At 58.4% G+C, this 18,431-nt stretch overlaps 1 protein-coding gene across 1 annotated transcript in view; it reads right to left on the bottom strand.

Moving 5' to 3' along the window:
* Positions 1–8,224: 8,224 nt before the first annotated feature.
* Positions 8,225–18,431, bottom strand: part of Fcho1 (FCH domain only 1) — a 16,861-nt gene continuing 6,654 nt past the window's right edge. Inside the window, exons 8-28 of the mRNA XM_004646867.2 lie at positions 17,245–17,397; positions 17,031–17,135; positions 15,966–16,064; positions 15,793–15,889; positions 15,036–15,080; positions 14,851–14,929; positions 14,423–14,447; positions 14,046–14,103; positions 13,532–13,713; positions 13,383–13,459; positions 12,886–12,980; positions 12,205–12,474; positions 11,716–11,822; positions 11,536–11,623; positions 11,279–11,387; positions 10,759–10,914; positions 10,436–10,568; positions 9,775–9,974; positions 9,589–9,644; positions 8,736–8,900; positions 8,225–8,451 (exon numbers count right to left, since the gene is read on the bottom strand). Of these exons, the coding sequence (XP_004646924.1) occupies positions 8,429–8,451; positions 8,736–8,900; positions 9,589–9,644; positions 9,775–9,974; positions 10,436–10,568; positions 10,759–10,914; positions 11,279–11,387; positions 11,536–11,623; positions 11,716–11,822; positions 12,205–12,474; positions 12,886–12,980; positions 13,383–13,459; positions 13,532–13,713; positions 14,046–14,103; positions 14,423–14,447; positions 14,851–14,929; positions 15,036–15,080; positions 15,793–15,889; positions 15,966–16,064; positions 17,031–17,135; positions 17,245–17,397 (2,322 nt within the window). The 3' untranslated portion in view covers positions 8,225–8,428. The remainder of the gene's footprint in view (positions 8,452–8,735; positions 8,901–9,588; positions 9,645–9,774; positions 9,975–10,435; positions 10,569–10,758; positions 10,915–11,278; positions 11,388–11,535; positions 11,624–11,715; positions 11,823–12,204; positions 12,475–12,885; positions 12,981–13,382; positions 13,460–13,531; positions 13,714–14,045; positions 14,104–14,422; positions 14,448–14,850; positions 14,930–15,035; positions 15,081–15,792; positions 15,890–15,965; positions 16,065–17,030; positions 17,136–17,244; positions 17,398–18,431) is intronic.

Genomic DNA, 18,431 nt, shown 5'->3' on the forward strand with positions numbered 1-18,431 from the left:
TAGTCCACTGTGCTATCTAGCTGGCCCTTCCAATATTTTCTTTCTTTCTTTTTTGGGCGGAAATTAGTTTTCTTGAACTCAGTCCCTTGCGCTTGCCAGGCAAGTGCTTATTCCACTGAGCCATCTCCCCGGCCCCTGTTGTTTTATTTTGAGACAAGGTCTCATTTTGTTGCCTGAACTGGCCTTGAACTCATGTGCTTCCCCTGGTTCTGCCTTCCACGTGCTGGGACAATAGGTTCCTGCCACCACACCTGGATTTTCCAATATTTTTTTTTTTTTTGGGGGGGACAGGACCTTGGTGCCTCGACCCATGAAACTCTCATTGGTCCCAGAAGAGAATGACAAGTGGGTGATGAAATACAGACAAGAGACGAAAGCTGAGGTCAGGTGGAGCCCTCTTTCCTGACCAGAGCGAGGAACCACAGCAGGGGTGTTTATTCATCCTTTTGATAAAGTTAGTCTCAGGCACACAGGCCTCCCCAGCAATGAGTGGCTGGCATTCTCAGGCAGGACACTTCTCTCAGGATTGAGGCAGCTCAACTGCTCCAGGCGCTTTGGCCTTGTCCTGCCCCACACAGTTCCAGCTGCTCCCTACATCTATGTACCTCAGGCTGGTTTCAAACTCCTCTGCTGCAACCTCTCATGTGCTGGGATTAGAGGTGTGTGTTAGACACCCGGCCTCCAGTATTTTCAATCCTGGTGGGCTAAACCCAAAGACTCATGATTGACTATTAATCCTCTCATGATGAATATTTACAAGCACCTAAATAGTACAAGGGTCTGAATATTCATGAACAATTAGCTACACAGAGTGTTAGATATTAATGAACAGTGGACTATTAATGAGCAGCTATCTATATCCGTATCAGGGGCTAAGTGCTCCACAGAAGCAATTCCAGGACCCAGTGGTGTCACAGCTCTGGCCCCATGTCTTCCACTGTTGCTCATAGGTGACAGAGCTGGGCCCACTGGGCTCTGGTCACTTCTGTCCCTTAGGAAGTGGAGGAGGCAGAGACGGGAACATGCTAGCCTGTCTGGCCCTACGACATCCTGTGACCTTAGGATCTTCTCTGGCTTTGCTCCACTGCCCTAAGGTAAGTCTGCCCATGACATTCCCATTTTCCAAACAAGTAAACTGAGGCTCTGAGAAGCTTAGCCCTGGGACCTTTGATGGGTTTGAGCCTCAGTTTCCCTGTGGCAAAAACAGGGCTCATCCTGCTTCACCTTGAGCAGCGAGGACAAAAGAGCTCGTGTCCTTGGCACTGTCTTGGTGGCCTTGGGAGGCCCCTGAGCACCTAGCCTGCTGCTGAGCACCTGTCCGACCTGCAGGCTGTGGTGGCCCCAGCCTGTCATCCCTGTGCTGGCGGGGGGCTGAAGCAGGAGGTTCGCCGGCAGGTCAAGGGCAGCTTGGACTACATAGCCAGATCCTGCCTCAGTAAATGAAACGAACAAGATAAAAAGCCAGGATAGAGCAACTTCCAACCTGTGGCCTTTACAGCAGCCACCACCACCACCACCCACGGCCGCCATTGGTTGTCCCTTTCTGGCCAGCTTACAAGAGGCCTCTGAGAGCATCCAGAGAGCGCTCTCTCAGCTCCTCCTGGAACATTCCGGCTGAGTGTGAGTGCGGGTGGAGATGCTCCGGACGCCCCATCTGTGTGCCCAGTGTCGGGCAAAGCCTTGTGTGTGTGTGACATATTGACCGAGTGCCAGTAGCACATCTAGTTCACACCAACAGTGGCCACTGCCTTCCCTTGCCCAGGGTGACCGCTTTGCCCAAGCGTCGAGCCCCTCATGTGTGCCATGGGATGCAGGCACAATGACAGGGGGACTCCAGCTCTCACTGAATGAGTGGCCACGGAGGGACCATTCCTGGGAGAACAGCAGAGTCCGGGAGTGTGGATGAGCCCCAGCCACACTGCGGGGGCTCCCAGGGTGTGCATGCGAGCCGGGCCCAGAGCGGGTGCCTTGCAGAGGCAGTCACGCAGCCCTGAAGCCACAGTCCTGACCTGCCTGATCTCTGTGCAGCCTGACCCAGCCTGGCTTCCTGGCAATGACAGGTGGGGTCATTTTTATAAGGTGTGGCAGACACTCTTACAAACAGGAAAAAAAAAAAAAAAAAAAAAAGGAAAAGTGCTATAAAGGTGGTTGCCAAGCTTCACTCCAGCCAGGCGTGGGGTTGTACAGGCCGGTGTGCATGCTTCTTATGTCGGGCTGCCCCAGACCCAATGGCTGGACACCTGGGTGTGGGAGGGGCGCTGCCCTTTTCACTTGGCATCCGGGTATTAGCGCCCCAGGCTCAGCCACGTGTCAGCCCTGGTGATTCACCTCTGAACCACCAGGGGATCTGGGCCAGGTGCAGGAGGGGCTCCTGAACACAGCCAGCCTGGGGTGGCTGAGCCTCGAGGCCACATGTGGGCTCACTTTTCAGATGCAGAAACTGAGGCTGGGTGGTGGGCTGGGCAGCCCACTAGCTATTTTCCAAGCATTTTGGCCCCTCATGGGGAGACTCTCAGGACCTACACCTTTCAGGCTGGTCAGGTGCTGGCCTTGACCCTCCTGCTGTAGTCTACTGAGGGCTGGGAATTACAGGTTTACATCACCACACTCAGCCCCACTTTTATATAGAGAGAAACTGAGGTGTAGAAGGCTCAGCTTGTCAAAGGAAGTTTGGGTGGGAATATGGTTTCTGTCTTTGCCAGCCCCATGGATTTCTTTTACTGGATTGGCAGTGAGCTCCCCATCATAGGAAGCAAGCAAGCCTGGTCAGAGTCCCACCAGGAAGAGAGGCTGCTTGGGACATCTTCCTTGGCTCACAGTGGCCCCAGCCAAGTCCTATCCCTGCTCTGGGGTTCATAGGCTGGACAGCAAGAGGACAAGACCCCCACGGAGACTTCCAGCTCAGCCTGCCATGGTCACTGGGAGCTGCTGGCTTGTCTGCAGTTGCCTGGGGGAGAGGCCCCGGACAGTAGCACAGCAGTGGTGAAACCACTAAACTGGCCCCAACCAACGTGGGTGGCAGCTCCCTCGGGGACCCAACAGGTGGCCCTGGCCCAGGTGGAGCTACCTCAGCTTCCACACCTGAAAAGGTGGATGCAAACGCCATTTCTCTTCCCCAGTCCCGTTGCCTCCACCACCATGGAATGCCACCTGGACAGAGGGAAACTGAGTCCCGGAGGCTACAATCCACCCACCCGGGCTGTCTCACTCCGCGAGTAAGTGCAGCCGGCGCTGGGTACCTCCTCGCCCGTCTTCGCGAAGGGAAACCGAGGTACGTCCTGAGACCAGAAGCGACTTGCCCACGCCTGGAGGGCCGGGACTCCCACCTGGAACAGGCTGTGTCTCCAGATGTGGCCTGGCGAGTTCCCCGTGGAGCCTCGGTCCAGGAGGAGGAGGGATGCCAGGAACCGCACAGTGGGTGCATTGGGTACTGCTTCCCACTGAGGCCTCAGGAGCATGGCCAATCCCGTCCTGGACTCCGCATGTCCCTGACCACACTTCCCGACCCCCACAAACTCACCCGGACGCGCTGGCCTCCAGCTCCTCCGCAGTAAAAGAGGAAGGGCTTTCACCGGAGCCAGAGCCTGAGCCCGAGCCTTTTGACTTTCCTGCGGGACTCTGCCTCCGGCTCGCTCACTCAGTGCAACTTCCCAGGTGCGGTGAATTCCGGGTGTCCCAGGCTAAGTCTCCCAAGGCAGCCTGCCGGCCACGCCCCCGGCTGGACCACGCCCACTGGAGCCGCCCCTCTGCTCCAGCCAGCGCCCCAGGCCCGCTCCGGTCCAAGTCACGCCTCCCGGCCACGCCCCCATCGTGGCCACGTCCCGCGTTGCCACCACTCCTTCCAGCCACACCCCTTCTTGATCCACTCTAGTCCTCTTTGGCTCCACCTCATCAGGCCCACAGCTAGGTAGCCGGCTCCCCGCAGGAGCTCTGCAAGCCTGGACTTGACTCTCCTGGCAGAGGGCCCTGTCAGACGCATTTGACTGAGGAAACTCTATCTGGGTGAACTGGGACCCGGAGGGTCCCCAGATCCTTTCAGGGTTAGAAGGTTCCAGAGCCCCTGCGGGATGCAGGCTGGGGTCGGGTCCAGGAGTTTGCGGAGTTGGGGGTTTGGGCTTAGCGATGACTCACCCGTCTCTTCCTCCCCACCCCTGCTCCTCCCCAAGGAGGAAGGGGTGTCCTGGCCGTGCCTCAGTTTCCTCACCTCGCAATGGAAGATAAAGTGCCCTCTGCGGTCGCCTGGGTGGGACAGGTCCGGAGTGGAGTCTGCAGAGCCAGTGCGTGACCCAAGCTGGCTTCCTGTAGCTCATGGGCCTGCTGATGTTCATGGTAATCACGTGGTCTGTGGCTCGACCCCCCCCCCCCATGAGGCCATGACGGACAGGCGTCGCCCAGAAGAGTGGGCACCCGACACCACACCCAGCTCCATCAGATGCGGGTCCGTAGCCTCGCCCCAGAACCTTGAGGTTCGGTCACTGCGGACAGATGCTGGGACCAAATCTGTTCACGACAGGCTAGAGGTGGTCATAGGCAAGGACCCTTCAGCCCATGAACAGATGCGCAAGTGCTGTGCAGCCACCCAGCGGCATAGTACTGAGCAGTGAAGAGGAACACACACTGACCCAGGCTACCGTGGGGCTGACCCTTGAAGCCAGATGCAAGTCTGTGTGAGCCCATTTAAAGTTTTTTAAAATTAATTTTTGATTTAGGGAACTGGGACATGTGTATATCTCACATCTTGATCGCTTTTACTTCCCCTTCCTCCCCTTGATAAGAACTGTACAGAGCGGAATAGGAAGAGGCAGAGACAGGAAACAGCTTGGTGGCTGCTAGGGCCTTAGGGAGGGGGCAGCGAGGAGTGCTTCACAGGGACAAGTAGGCTATTAGGGGTGTGGGTTTGCAAATGTCCCGGAAGCAAAGACGAAGTGGTGTTTGTACCACTTTATACGTCACAGGCCTGTGCCACCGTGTGTGTCCCCCACCTCAACCTGGTGCTTGTGCTACCCTGTGTCCAGAAGCCCCCTTTAAGCGATTAATTTGTGTGATTTTTCCCTTAAAAAAACAACCCAGCAATCTGAGTAGGCCAGGAACTCAACTCAGCTGTTGACTGCTCTGCACCAGAGCTGGGATTTTGGGGCCCCAGAGGGGGGCGGGGCATCATTCACAGGCATCTACCCGGCAGGGTTAAATGGGCCCCACCTGGGGAGATAGGAGCCTATTCCACCTGGGGTCAGGAAGTCACCCCCCAACAAGCAGCCAGGCACACCAGCATTCTGCAAACGAAAGCCGCCAAGGGGTGCTAGGCTCCTGCCCTGCCCCGCACAGCGCCCAGCCTGGGGAGATAAAGCAGGTGCTGGGGGCGGCTGTGACCCTTGGGCAGGGCCCCACAGCGCTTCTGCCACGTCGCGGCTGCTCATGCTTGTGTGTGCCAAGCTCTGCGGGGAGGGGCCGTGCTCCAGGCTCTGAGGACCCGGCCGTCCCCACCTGGGGCGGCCTTGCCCTTTTTGAAGCCACAAACCAGGAAACCCAGGGGCCCCGGCTGGCCGCGGGCTCTGGGATTCACCGAGAACTGAGTCCTTTTGGGGAAAGCCGGGCGCCCAGGTCAGCCAGCCTCATGGCTCCGCTGTTCATCTCAGGAAAGCGCAAGCCCGCGAGGCCTGGCCTGGAGCAGCCCCGCTGAGCCCAGGCCCTGCAATCGCCACTTTCCCACGGGGCCTCGTGTTGATCCGGAGCTTTCTGGAGGTCAGCCATGTCTGCAGACCTCCCTCTACCGGGCCCTTCATTTCTGGGAACTTGAGGAGCCTGGAGGGAGATGCCAGTGAGGAAGAGGAGGTGGCATTGTAAATGGGTTTTGAAATAAGAGTAGGAGTTTGATGGGACAGTGTGATCTCTTCTAAGGCCGGACAGGAGACGCAAGTAGGCAGAAAGGAGACAAGGCAAACTCTAATTCTGAGTTGTATTTTCAGGACTACAACTTCAGAACGCCAAGTTGCCCAAGGTGACTGACAGCCATGCTTTAGTGCATTTGCCCTCCTCTTCATCCAGGCGTACCCCACCCCCGATTCTCCAAAGAGACCAGAAATCCACAAATTAGGAAGCGCAAGCCTAGCAGAAAGACGCAGAATCAGAGTTCAAACAGTGTTCTTAGGCAAAACATCTTAGATCATCTTTCTAAAAAAACCCCCACAATAGACCTGCTTTCTCCTGGAACCTGGCCACCTCTGGACCTGTGACTTGGGCTGTCCTCCTCAGGCCTGTGCCCCACAGGGCCACTGCTTTTCTCCTGCAAACCCAGCCCACACTCCCTCTAGCTTCGTAGATTCCTTGGGTTCTCACTGCTGGAAACAGAACCGTCCCCTCAGCCTCTAATGCCACTTTGCCCGCCCAGAGGGCCCTGGCTTGGGCCTCAACTGAGCACCCTGAAAATTCTTTTCCTGTGCCTGAGAGAGGGAAGCGGTAAGCTGCCAGCAGGGTCAGGGTGGGAGCCCACCCCTTTAGGGAGCTCCCGGGATGGAATGCTGTTCTTGAGGATCAGGGTGGGAGATTGCGGTGTAACTGGCAGCTTGAAAGGGAACTTTATTTTTTGAGCCATGGTGGCTTCAAACTCTCGAGGATCCTCCTGCCTCAACCTCCAGAGTGCTTGGGATAACAGGCGTGCACCACTATGCTCAGCTTAAAGAATGGAACTTTATGGGGCTGGAGAGATAGCTCAGTAGAATAAGTGCCTGCTTGGTAAGCGCAGGGTCCTGAGTTCAATCCTTGGTACAGGGGTGGGGGGAGGATGGACCTTTAGGGCTGGGGAGATAACTTGGCATAAGCGCCTGCCTGGCAAGCACAAGGTCCCAAGTTTGATCCCCAGTACCATGTGCTGTGCTGGCCCCAGAACTGGGTGTGGTGGCACATTCTGCAATCCCAGGGCTGGGGAGGCTGAGACAGTATTAAAAAAAAGGAACTTTAAAAAGGTTGGGCATTTGTTTCTCTTAGAGATAAAGGACAGAATATGCAGATGTGGAAGCCCAGAGCCCAGTTCTCTTGCTATAGGATAGGGGAGACGACAAGGCCAGCATGGGGGGCTACCTCACTGCCTCTGTTCCTAACTAGAAAGGATCCCAGAAACTCTGAACCCAGGAGATGGTGACTGAGGTGACAGGAGCTCCATGCCCCAGAGCCATCATTGAAGAAATCCTTTGTCCTCTTTACCCAAATAAATGGCCTCGGGATCTGTTCAGTAAATGACCCTGAGTGTAGGGTGGGTGGGGGACACCACGGGATGACATACCACTCCTGAACCAGGCCTGTCCCCAGATGGGTCCCACTTCCTGCCCTGGGAGGCCCAGGCTCTGTTCCTATCTGCAAGCCCTGGGGCCCAGCAGGGTGCAGACACCACCGAGGCCACCTGGGCTTGCTGTCCGTGTGGTCACCAGGCCACTTCTGGTCTGCTGTGCTGCATGTACTTCTATCCCCTTCAGATCCTAGCGGTGGCCCATGCCTGTAATCCCAGCACTTGGAGGCTGAGGCAGGAAGATTGTTGTGAGTTCGTGACCAGTCTGGGCTACAAAGTAAGCTCAAGACCAGCCTGAGCTGCATAGCGAGACCCTGTTTTGAAAAGATCAAAAAGAAGGAGAAAAAACCCAACCAAAACCAAAACCAAACTGACTTACAGACCAAAAGTCACTCAAGCCCACTTGGTTTTTATTTATTTTATTTTTATTTATCATTTTTTTTAAGCCCACTTTAGTTTTTCTCTTTTCACTGGACACAGTAAGCCAGGCCCATTCCCGTTTACCTGCAGATCGGCCTTTGCCCAGCAGCAGTCTTGGGGGCCACCTATCAACCAGGAAGTACGGAAGCGATTTGCATTCTGCCATTACTGCGCCCATGGGTGAGGCACATCCGAGATCCCTCAGCTATTTTGGGGTGGTGGTATTTGACACAAGGTCTCTCTGTGTAACCCTGGCTGGCCTTGAACTCGAAAGGATCCCCCACTCCTCAGCCTTCTCAGTGCGGGGAGCACAGGTGCGTGGCCACCGTGCTGGGCTGCAAGCATCCTCGTGTGACGCGCTCCTTAGGACCCTCCCAGGCCTGTCCTCACGTCCTTCCACCCGGCTCTGAGCCCCAGCAGGGCCCTGGGAGCACCGAGCGAAACACACGCTTGGGTTTAGTAGACCCCGCTGCCCAGCAGCGTGGACGAAGGACACGCACTAATGCAGGACAAGTTTTCCTTTTTTATTTTGTTAGAAAATAAAGTGTTTATTCAAAGAACATTAAAAGGCCGGGACCTGCGTGGGGTTGGCATGAGGGAGAGGAGCGATCTCGTTCTGCCAACGTGGTGTGGGGCGGGCAGCTCCTCTCCATGGATCCCCTGGGACAGCGGGACCCTGCGTCCGGTCCGTGAGCACCAGGATTCAGCGTGGAGCTGGGACGACGCTCAGCAGCTCACGAGGTACATCCCTGGGGGACAGCGAGCCAGTGAGGGGTGCCCTAGCTTCCCTCTCCTACGTTCCTCGGTGTCCCGGAACTCAGGGCGTGGGGTCTTGACCCTGCTCCTGCCTCCCTCCCATGGCAGGTCCTTCGCTCCTGGCCTCCTCCCTTTGGTCTCAGTTCTGCCCAGGAGCTTTCTACTGGGCCTGTACTCCATCTTGGTCCCCTGTGTTCCCCAGGCAAGTTCCTTCCTGCGCCCTGGTAGAAGCTGGCTTGGGCTCTGCGGTTCTGGGGTTCCTGGGAGGGCGGACTACCTGTGGCGAACCTCCTCTTCACCAGGGACATGCGGTAGCCGCCGCCCACCAGCTCCACGTCGACGCCCGACAGCGTGACCCCTTCACTCATGAACTGTGCAGCAACAGGGCTGGGAGTGCTGGGCCCTGACAGTGGCTCCCAGCTAGCAGAGAGGCGGCCGGAGCCTAGGAAGGCCGGGATCAGACGTGGCCGGCCTGGCCCAGGCAGAACCCGAGGCCGCCCTTGGGCCTGTGGCCTCCCTGTGCCCCACCGACTCCTGGACCTTCTTCTAGCCCACCGGGCATCGCATGTTCTCCCACGCAGTCCTGCCACAGGACCTTTGCACCTTCCCCCAGCTCCTCCCAGATTTTCTGTTTTTGTATTGAGACTTCAAACCCAGGGCATCCCACATGCCCAGCCGGTGGTGTGCCCCCAGGTATATGCCAATCCCACATGCCCAGCCGGTGGTGTGCCCCCAGGTATATGCCAACCCTCTCTTTTTTAAAAATCTATTTATTTTTTTTTAGAGACAGGGTGCCTCCCTGTACTTCAGGCTAGGCTTGAGCTCACTTGGTACCCCAGGCTGGGCTCAAACTTGCAGCAATCCTCTTGCCTCAGCCTCCTGAGTTCTGGGATTACAGGCATGTGCCACCATGCTAGGTTTTTAAATCTATTTTGAAACAGGGCCTTGCTAAATTGCCCAAACTGGTCTTGAATTTGGGGTCCTGCTGCCTCACCCTCTGGATTATGGATCATTACGCTGGGTTCCTCCCATATTTATCGTGGCAACCTCCCCCAGCACACACCCGGCTCGTCCCCAGTTTCCAAGTGCCCTGCACCTGAGGGCCACCTCTGCCCCCAGCTCTCACTCACCCCCTGCCTCCGACACATCTGGAAGCTTCCACGTGAATCGTTTTTCATCCAGGCTCCTGACACAGGAGGAGCTTGGTCAGAGGATCCAGGGACCCGGGACCCAGCTCCAACACCCCACTTCCCAGCCTGGCCTCACCCTGGACGAGAGGGGGTAGGGTGTGCACAGGCACCGCTGGCCGCCCTCACCAGGTAGCAGCGGGCTGTAGGCGCACATTGGTGACGGGCTCTCCCACGGGCAGCAGGATGTGGACGTTGGAGAGCGGCGTGGGCACAGCCGTGGCGCCGGAACGGTAGCTGTACTCCACTGTCACCTGCGTGAGTGCCGCCCCGCACTGCCAGTGCGCACGCAGCTGCAGAGGAAGCGCCTGGGGGCCCGGGCGGGAGAACTGGGGGGACAGGCCAGGAAGTGGGACTTGGCTGGGGTCACCACGTGCTGTGTGCAACCACCCCACCCTCGCGGCCACCCCAGCCCCAGCCCGCAGTGAAACGACGCACGCCTGGCACGCGTGCATGCCCATTGTTGAAAAGGCAGAATTCATGGAGTGTCGTTACACAACGTCTCCAGCAGAGGGCAGGAGAGCGTATCAGTCTAAACCTGCCGACAGGTGCAGATTCGAGATTAATTTGCATAACAGCGCCCTCTGTACCAATAGGTGCTGGGTCTGTAACACTCTCTACCAGTTTACCATTCATGCCCACCCACACATGGCTCTCATTGGCTGCCTGCTTTTCTGATGGCTACTCTCATTGGTTGTCTGAGTTTCTGCAACCTGACCTCATTGGTCGTTTCTGCCACCTGCTGTCATTGCTGGCTGCATCCCTTCCCTGCCCCTCACACATGACCAACCTGGTATCGCAGCAGCACCACGTTGTAGTAGGAGGCCGTGGGGTTCTGCTCTGCCTGGCGCTGCAGGGCCTCAGTCAGAGCGGCCATGTTGAGCCAGAAGTCTTTGGTTTCTGGGTCGCTCTGGGATGGGTCACTGCAGAGACAAGCTCTCATCATCCCAAACTCAGACACGCCCTCCCAGGGCTTCCTAAAAGTGTGATTTCTCAGGGTACCCTGGGTTTAGCTAAGCCTCCAGGTGAGAGCGTGAAGGTGGGTAAAGCAAGGTTCAGAGAGGGCCGGCAACTTGCCCCAGGTCACACAGCAAGCCCCAAGGGGCACAGCACCTGAAGAGCAGGTCCGCGTTGGGCTGGAAGTGCTCAATGCCAGTCGTGTGGATGAGCCGGAAGCTGAGCACAGGTGGAGGCGGGGTCCCGCTGAAGACCCGCACAATGCCGGCTGGGAAGGTCATGGTCAGCTCTCCAGTGACCCGAGCCACACAGCTGGGGGCAGGGCAGATTGCTGTTAGGTCAGGGCTCTGCCTGGGCCTACGTCCTGCCTTCTCTAGGGTCCACTACAGACGCGGGGGCTTTCCAGGTTTCAGTATGCAGCAAGAGCCCAGTCATGCCCTGGGTCCTTCCCCAATCTCCTTTCATCTCTGCTTGGACAGAAAAAGGCTAAAGGAGGCCTGAATATGCCCTGCCCTAGTTCCCTTTTCTTCTCGGTCACCAGGAAGCTCAAAATAGAGTGGTTCTCTTTCTTTCTTTTTTTAAAAAATAGTTCCTAGCTTGGGTTTTGGGTTTAACACTGTCTCCTTCTTTGTAGTTTGGATGCAACCTCAGGGAGGTCAAGCCGACTTCGGCATACCTAGGGCTGTGGCCACGGAAGTAGGCATGGACATACTCGGTGAAGGCAGTGGCCACAGGCAGCGCGTCCTGGGAGCCCAGGACTACAGGGCTGGGGCCTCTGGAGACTCCTGGGGTTGGCGGGGAAGAAGGCGATTAGATGCAGAGAGCGAACTAGGCTATAGGCTCCACCCCACTGCACGGCCTCCTTCCTGTCCCTTAGTTACCCACCAGGCCAGAGGAGGATAAACCGAGGCAGGGGACAGCAGCCCCACATACCGTGTGCAGTCTGGGATGAGAAGTGTGGCCGGTCCAGGGCCGTGCTAGGGGCTGAGGAGCCCAGCGGGGAGGGGCTCAGAGACCGGGACTGTGGGGAAGCAAGGCGGCAGGGCTGGCAGCTGTGCTGAAAGCTGACCTGGAGGCCACCTCCAGCCCAGGTCTCTGTGCCCCAAGACCTACCAGGTCGCCGTTGCTTCGGGTGAGGGGACAGGACACCTTCCTGGAGCGTGGTCTCCGGGGTGGGGCTGCCAGGGCCTCCCTGGCTATGGAATCTGTGGGTGTCAGTTCTGGGGCACAAGTTGAGAAAACGGGTGTTTCTGAGATGCTGCCCAGGGCCCTGTGACCTTCCTGGGGGCAGGAACTCAGCCGGGGACTGAGGAGGGGTGGTTTTGGGATGTCCTGTGATGTGGGGTTCTATAGACCATGGCCACACTCCTGAAGGTCTCAGATATCCAATTGCTGGCCTGTTAAGGGGTAAGCTCCCTGTCACTGGTGGTATGCAAGTATGGGGTGGTGGCTTAGGAGGTGGGTGCACTACAGGAGGTTCTGGTGGCGGAGTCTTAGCCTAGCCAGCTCCGATGTTCCTTGCCTAGGAGGCAGCTGTAAGCTAGGCTCCCAAGCGGCCCTCAGTCATCACACCCCACTCTCCCAGCCACAAGCTGCACTCACCTCCTCCCGCCTCCAGCCCCCACGGTCCTGGTGATGGTGCCAGGGGTTGCGGTGAGTCTGGTGGTGGTGGGACCTTGGCTGCCCTGGAGTCCGGGGGCTGCGCCCTACAGCTGGGTGGGCTTTGTGGGGTGCTGGGGTGGGGGACCCAGGAATCTGGGGAGGGGCCAGTAGCTACATGGGATGGAGAGTCCAAACCAGAGTCCTCCACGTTCTCCGGTGAGGAGGAGGAGAAGGGGGAGGGGCTGGAGGTAAAGCCCAGGCTGCTGGAGCCTAGGGGAGAGGAAGGGTACTCAGCCCGGCCACTGCCACCCAGCAGGCGGTACCCACAACTCGTTCCTTGTGGGCTCCACCTACAGCCCCGCCCACCCAAGTATAGATCGCCACCCTCTAGCCCCGCCCACCTACAAGATGGCCTCCCATTCCATCAAACTCTTCTGCTCCCATCCACTCCATAAAGGACCACCAATCTTTGTAGCTCCACTCCCTCAGCCGTGGTCTCTTGAACTTTATCAAGGGCTTCAGCCCTCTGTGGCTCCGCCCACTCATGAATAGCCCCACCCCTTCTCTCCGATCCCACAGCCATCTAGCTCCTGATTGGCTCCTCCCACCTGGTTTGGCCCTCCTTGGCCCCGCCCCCGCCCCACCTCCCATTGGCCACGCCGGCCCACAGCCCTACTCCACCTGTGAAGTCCTCGTGGTCAAAGGCTGACTCCAGGGGCGGCCCGAAGAGGCTCTTGGACACCTGCTCCTCAGAGGGCGGCAGCTTCTCGGCGCAGCTGCGAGGCAGAGGGGGCGGTGCCGGCGCTGTTCCCGCAGCCGCCGCCGGTTCCTGCCCTGCTCTCTGAGGCACTGCGCTTTCCCTGGAACTTCCCGGCCTCATCCGGGCTCAGCTCCAAGCCACCCCCTGGGGCGCCCCCGCCGTCACCCAGTGAGGCCAGCCCTCTGTCAGCCCAGTGGCCTGCTCTCCGTCCTGCCCAGCCCTCTCACTCTTTTGCTATGCTTTTTGCTTGTTTCCTGATGCAGGCTGTCACTGCGCAGGTGCCAGGCAGATGGCGTGCAGGTGCCTAGGCGCCCCTCGCCAGCAGCACCACCTCAGCTCCCGTCGGGGCAGAGAAGCCCGGTGGAACGCGGCACGCGAGGGCCCACCGCGCCAGCTCCGCCCGTCGCGCGGGACCCACCTGGTGGTGCGTGGGGCCGAGCGGGGCCGCTGTGGTCTCCCGGCTGTGTCGCGGGCCGAGTGGCGCTTCATGGTGCCCTGTGGAGAGGCGCGGGCTGCAGGCAGGGCGCGGCGAGCGCGGTCCCCCCCTCCGCCCTTCCCACACCTCACCCCTGGGCCCGGAGGGAGGCTGAGGCTGCCGGCGGTGGCCCGGAGCTGCGCCGCCGCCGCCGCCTCCGAGCTGCAGGCCGGGGCCCGAGCCGGGGCGGGCTTGATGTGCACGTAGAACTTTCTAGGCTCCTCGTCATCGAAGTCGGAGTCACTGGATGAAAAGCGAGACGGCTCGGCCGTGCGTGGGCCTCTGTCAAGGAGCCAAGCGGATCCCAACGCGGGCTTCCCTCCAGTTGGTCAAGTCCAGTCATGAAGCTCCCTGCCCAAACCCTCCAAGTCTTTACCAGTTGCCACGCTACTTGGCAAACTCTTATTCAGCAGCTAAACCTCAACAAGGTGCCCCTCCATCCAGGAAGCCCTCTGGACTTTCCCTCAGGGGCAGTACAATCCCTTCTTTCCCTCTTGCCCATCCCTGAACCCCTGGGCGGATGTTCGCAACAGTAGACTGGGTCGTTTGAGAGAGCTTTGTCCTTGGGGAGCTAGTAGTGGCCTCTAGAGGGCGCCCAAAGGATATTGTTCTGGCTCACGTCCGGCCGGACTGTGAAACCTTCTTCATCTACCTCTGGACACATCTGGAGGAGAGCAGAGGCAATGAGGCTGCAGCCACGAGCCTTCTGACACGCACACCTGCTTGCACATACCCGCACGCACACACATGCAGGCGCCTGGAGCCCTGACCCCCAGCTAACTACCCACCTGCCCGAAAGAACGTATAGGAGGGGATCTTTGGGGGCAAACTGGGGCTCTGCAGGGATCTCCGGGCCTCCCGTGGGGTGGCAGGTGCGTGTGGCCCACGTGGGACTTGGACCCAGCCCCCAGCTCTGCTACGAGGGTGGTGGGGCCCAACCGCCCCCGCCCACAGCCCGGCCCAGCCCAGCCCGCAGCGCTCACCCCTGAATCAGGCTCGAGGAAATCTCTGGGCACGGAGGAAGAGATCTTAGCATCAGCTCCTCTAGCGCATCGGGTACCCCCTGCTCAGGGAGACCCCCGACACGGAGTCGGGGCTACTGTGGTACTGTCCTAGCTTCGGGGTGTGTGGGGGTGGGGCTTGTGGGAAGACGGGGAAGGAAGCTGGGGCTGCCTGGGGCCAGCTTCAGCCAGGAACCCTTTCTGGGCCAGCCCAGCTGGGCTACTCGTGGCCAAATCCGGGCTAGGACTGGTCTGGAGAAGCCCAGGTTTGTGTGGCCAGTGGACTAGCCCGGGTCAGCAGGGGCCCTGGTCTAGCGCAGGTGGGGTACCCCAGGCTAGCAGGCACAGGGATGCCCCACGTGTGGGCTCGGACACCCGCCTGGCCAGGGCCAGGTGGGGTGTGTCCTTACGCAGGTGCACGAGGTTCCCGATCCCTCCGGCTTAGTCCTGGCAGGCGAAAGGCCTTGGCTCCCCGCAGTCGCTTCATTGCTGAGGACAGAGGGGGGCAGCTGAGCCCTGGATGGGGCCTCGGCCCTTCTGCCCCTTCCTTCGTCCTCGGGGTCCAGCCTGGGCAGCCAGGCCCAGACGTACTTGCCTTCCTGCAGGGTGGCTGCACTGTATGCCTCGAAGTCCAGGGGCCCTGAGACGGGGCGGAGATGCATGTGAGCCCAGGAGGGCTACGCTTGGCGGTGCCAATTGCTAGCCACACAGGGCTCCTGCAGCTAGGCTCTGGGACGTTGGGGTGCCAGGCAAAAGCTGGCGGTGGGTGGGGTGGAGCCGGCAGTTGCTAGGTGTGATCCTGGCTGGGCGGCGCAGCCCGCCGCATTTCTGCCTGCAGCCTTTCTGCCTGCAGGCGGGCCGCACCGGAGAGGCACCTGAGCGGTTGCCTTAGCCCGCCTCAAATCACTCTTTTGCACTGAGGCCCAGAGAAGCCAATAAAAACATCCCAGGTCACACAGCAAGCAAGGAAGAGAGGGCACAGGTCCAGACCTAACTCCACAATGTTCGTGCCCAGTTCCTTTCAGTCCCTGCATCTCACTCCACACCCTCCAACTGGGTTTTGACACAACAACCGGCAGTGGCTCCTTGGGCACTGTGCAGCAGGGACACAGGTGTCCGGCTTTAAAGGGCCTTGGGGGTCTGGTTCTAGGATTCACGGGGGGATCCGGCATGCGGCCCTTTCCCTGTGCGGGCTGGAGAGTTGGAACTGCCGCCAGCTCACGTCTTTTTCTGGTGCTGGGAACCGAACCCAGGGCCTCCCAGCTCTTGGTACGCGCTCAGCCCCGAGCTGCAGCCCAGCCCGCGTATCTGCTGAAGCAACAGGGCCTGCGGAGGGCCTGCCGCTCGCTCACCTGGCTTCTCGCGGCCAGTGCCTTTGCTCTCAGCAAACTTCCGGAGCAGCATGTCCACGCTGACGTTCTCGATGTTCTGTTTGAACTCCTCGTGCACCTGGGGCAGGTTGGGGGGTCACTTACACATTCTGTGCCCGGCCTCCAGCTCATGCTGGCCCCCCCACCGGCCTCACCTGCCCGATCTGCACGTGCGTGTCCTCCACGGAGTGGGCGTAGGAGCCCAGCAGCGCCTTCATGTGCCGCAGGTGGGTCTCCTCCATGGCTTGGAAGCGCTACGGAGGTGGGGGGTGGTTGGGCGGCTGGGCTAGGGAGGCGGATCATGGGGGGGGGAACCCAGCCCAACCAATCGGAACATCTCAAGTCCCTAGTTGTAGTGACTGATTTGGGGAAGAGCCAATAAAATTCTGTCCTCGGATTTTTGCTCGAGGAGAAGACAGGCACTAATTTCTGGGGTTAGGAGTTGTTGGGATTAAATGTAGGCTGCTGGTGCCCACTGGCTTCCATCTTCACACACACACACACACGCTCGTGTGACGTCAGGCAGGTAGTGAAGGTCCCCAGGAAGGAAAACAGACTACACAGGCAGACGTAGAACTTCCTGCGACACCACTTGAGCACCTGGGCCCAACCGTGCCTGAAAGCTCTCCGGTCCCCTAAAAAAACTTTTCAGTTCACTGAGCCTATAAATCTGCCAGTTTAAATAAAGGTCTCAGTCACTTGCAGCTTAAAAAAAGTTTTGATTCTTAATGCTGAGATTCTGATCTGCATGTTGCACACGCGGGGGACAGAGGCTCCCAGACACAGCGCGTTGTGAAAGCTCACCCGGCCATGAGGCTGGAGGCTGGACGGGAACTCAGGCCTCTCTGCGGCCAAGAAAGTCAGGAGGCTCTCCGCTTCTAAGCTCTGTCCTGCCTTGTTCAAAAATCTCAAGAATAATAGAAATAAAGTGGCACATGGGTGGTGTCCGTGAGCCTGGTACTAAGCCTGAGACCTTCACAGTGTGACTCATCTAATTTTCACAGCTCTACAAGGCAGGTGCTCTCATCATCTCCATTTTGCAAAGGGGGAAACTGAGGCACTGCCCGACTTGGCGTCTGACATATGTCAACAGCAGCAGCAGGCGGGCACCCTGTGGTCAGAGGGGTCTAGGGTGGGGGTTTACATCTCTGGGCTCTGAGGGCTCGCGGCAGCTTGGGCCGGGACACGTCAGTCCCCGGTCACCTGCACCCAGTCCTCACCAGTGCGGAGTCCAGCATCTTCTGCTCGAAGTCAGCCCGGGCCGAGTTGTACTTCTCCACGGAGCGCTGCAGGCTCTCGGCTGCCTTCTTGGCTTTGGTTTCCGCCTAGGAGACACGGGTCACTTAGCTTTGTTACCAGCCAGGGACTCCAGGTGGCCTCCCTGTGTGACGCCTGTCACTCAGGCAGCAGCCCCAGCCGCTGCAGAGCACCGACCTTGTCCACCTCCTTCTGGCTGGGGTTCTCCCGGCGCAGCCGCTCCAGGTCCACGCAGCGGCTCAGGTAGTTCTCGCGGGACTTGGGCACCAGCTGGGTGACCCCGGCGAGCAGCTGAACAGCATCCAGGGTGCCCCCCACTTCCTCCTTGCACTGCAGGCAGAGGGGTTGAGGGTGCCATGCACTCAGGGCCCAGGGTGGCCTTCTGGTGTCCCAGCAGTTCTGTGCCTTCCAGGGCCATGGCCATTTTTGAGCATTTTACTCATTGCAAAGTATTTGGGGGGTAGGGGCTGTGGAGATAGCTCAGTAGAATAAGCGCTTACCTGGCAAGCACAAGGGCCTGAGTTCAATTCCCAGTTCCACAAAAAAACAAAACAAAACAAAAAAAACCCAAAGTATTTGGGGGGCTGGGGGTGCAGCTCAGACATAAGGAACTTACTGAACAAGTGTAAGGCCATGGGGTACATACATAAAATTTCATAAGGCTTAAAATAGGTAGTTTTGGGGCCGGGGAGATGACTCAGTGGAATAAGCGCTTCCCTGGCAAGCACAAGGGCCCGAGTTCAATCCCCATTCCGCAATACATAAATAAATAGATAAATAAATAAATTAAAAAAAAATAGGCAAGTTTCAGCCAGCCATTGTGATGGGTACACACCTGCAGTGCTAGCACTGGGGAGGCTGAGGCAGCAGGATTGCCAGCTCAAGGCCAGCCTGGGCTTGGTAGGGAGAGCTTGTTTGAAAAAAAGGGGGGCTGGAGAGATAGCTCAGTAGAATAAGCACTTGCCTGGCAAGTGCAAGGGCCTGAGTTCAATTCCCATTACAAGAAAAAAAAAAAAGAAGGAAAAGAAAAGCCTGGTGGTGGCACAGACCTGAGGCATCAGGGTCCTGAATAGGAGCCACAGGGAAATTGGTAGCTTCTTGAAATTAAGTCTCAAAAAGGGCTGGGCATGTGGTTCAGTGGTAGAGCCCCCCTGGGTTCAACCTCCAGTACTGGAGAAAATGATATTCTAGAACCCGTATAGAAGCTCTTTGGCTATAGATTTACATTCCCAAAAATTCATCATAAGTTGAAGATATCAAAAGTGGAAGCTTGGGGCTGGAGAGATGGCTCAGTGGTCTAAAGCACCTACTTAGAACAAGCTTGGCAAGGCATCAGGGACTGCGGTTCAATCCCCCAGCACCAC

The sequence above is a fragment of the Octodon degus genome, unplaced genomic scaffold, assembly GCF_000260255.1.
Source record: "Octodon degus isolate 3935 unplaced genomic scaffold, OctDeg1.0 scaffold00282, whole genome shotgun sequence".
Taxonomy (NCBI): Eukaryota; Metazoa; Chordata; class Mammalia; order Rodentia; family Octodontidae; genus Octodon; species Octodon degus.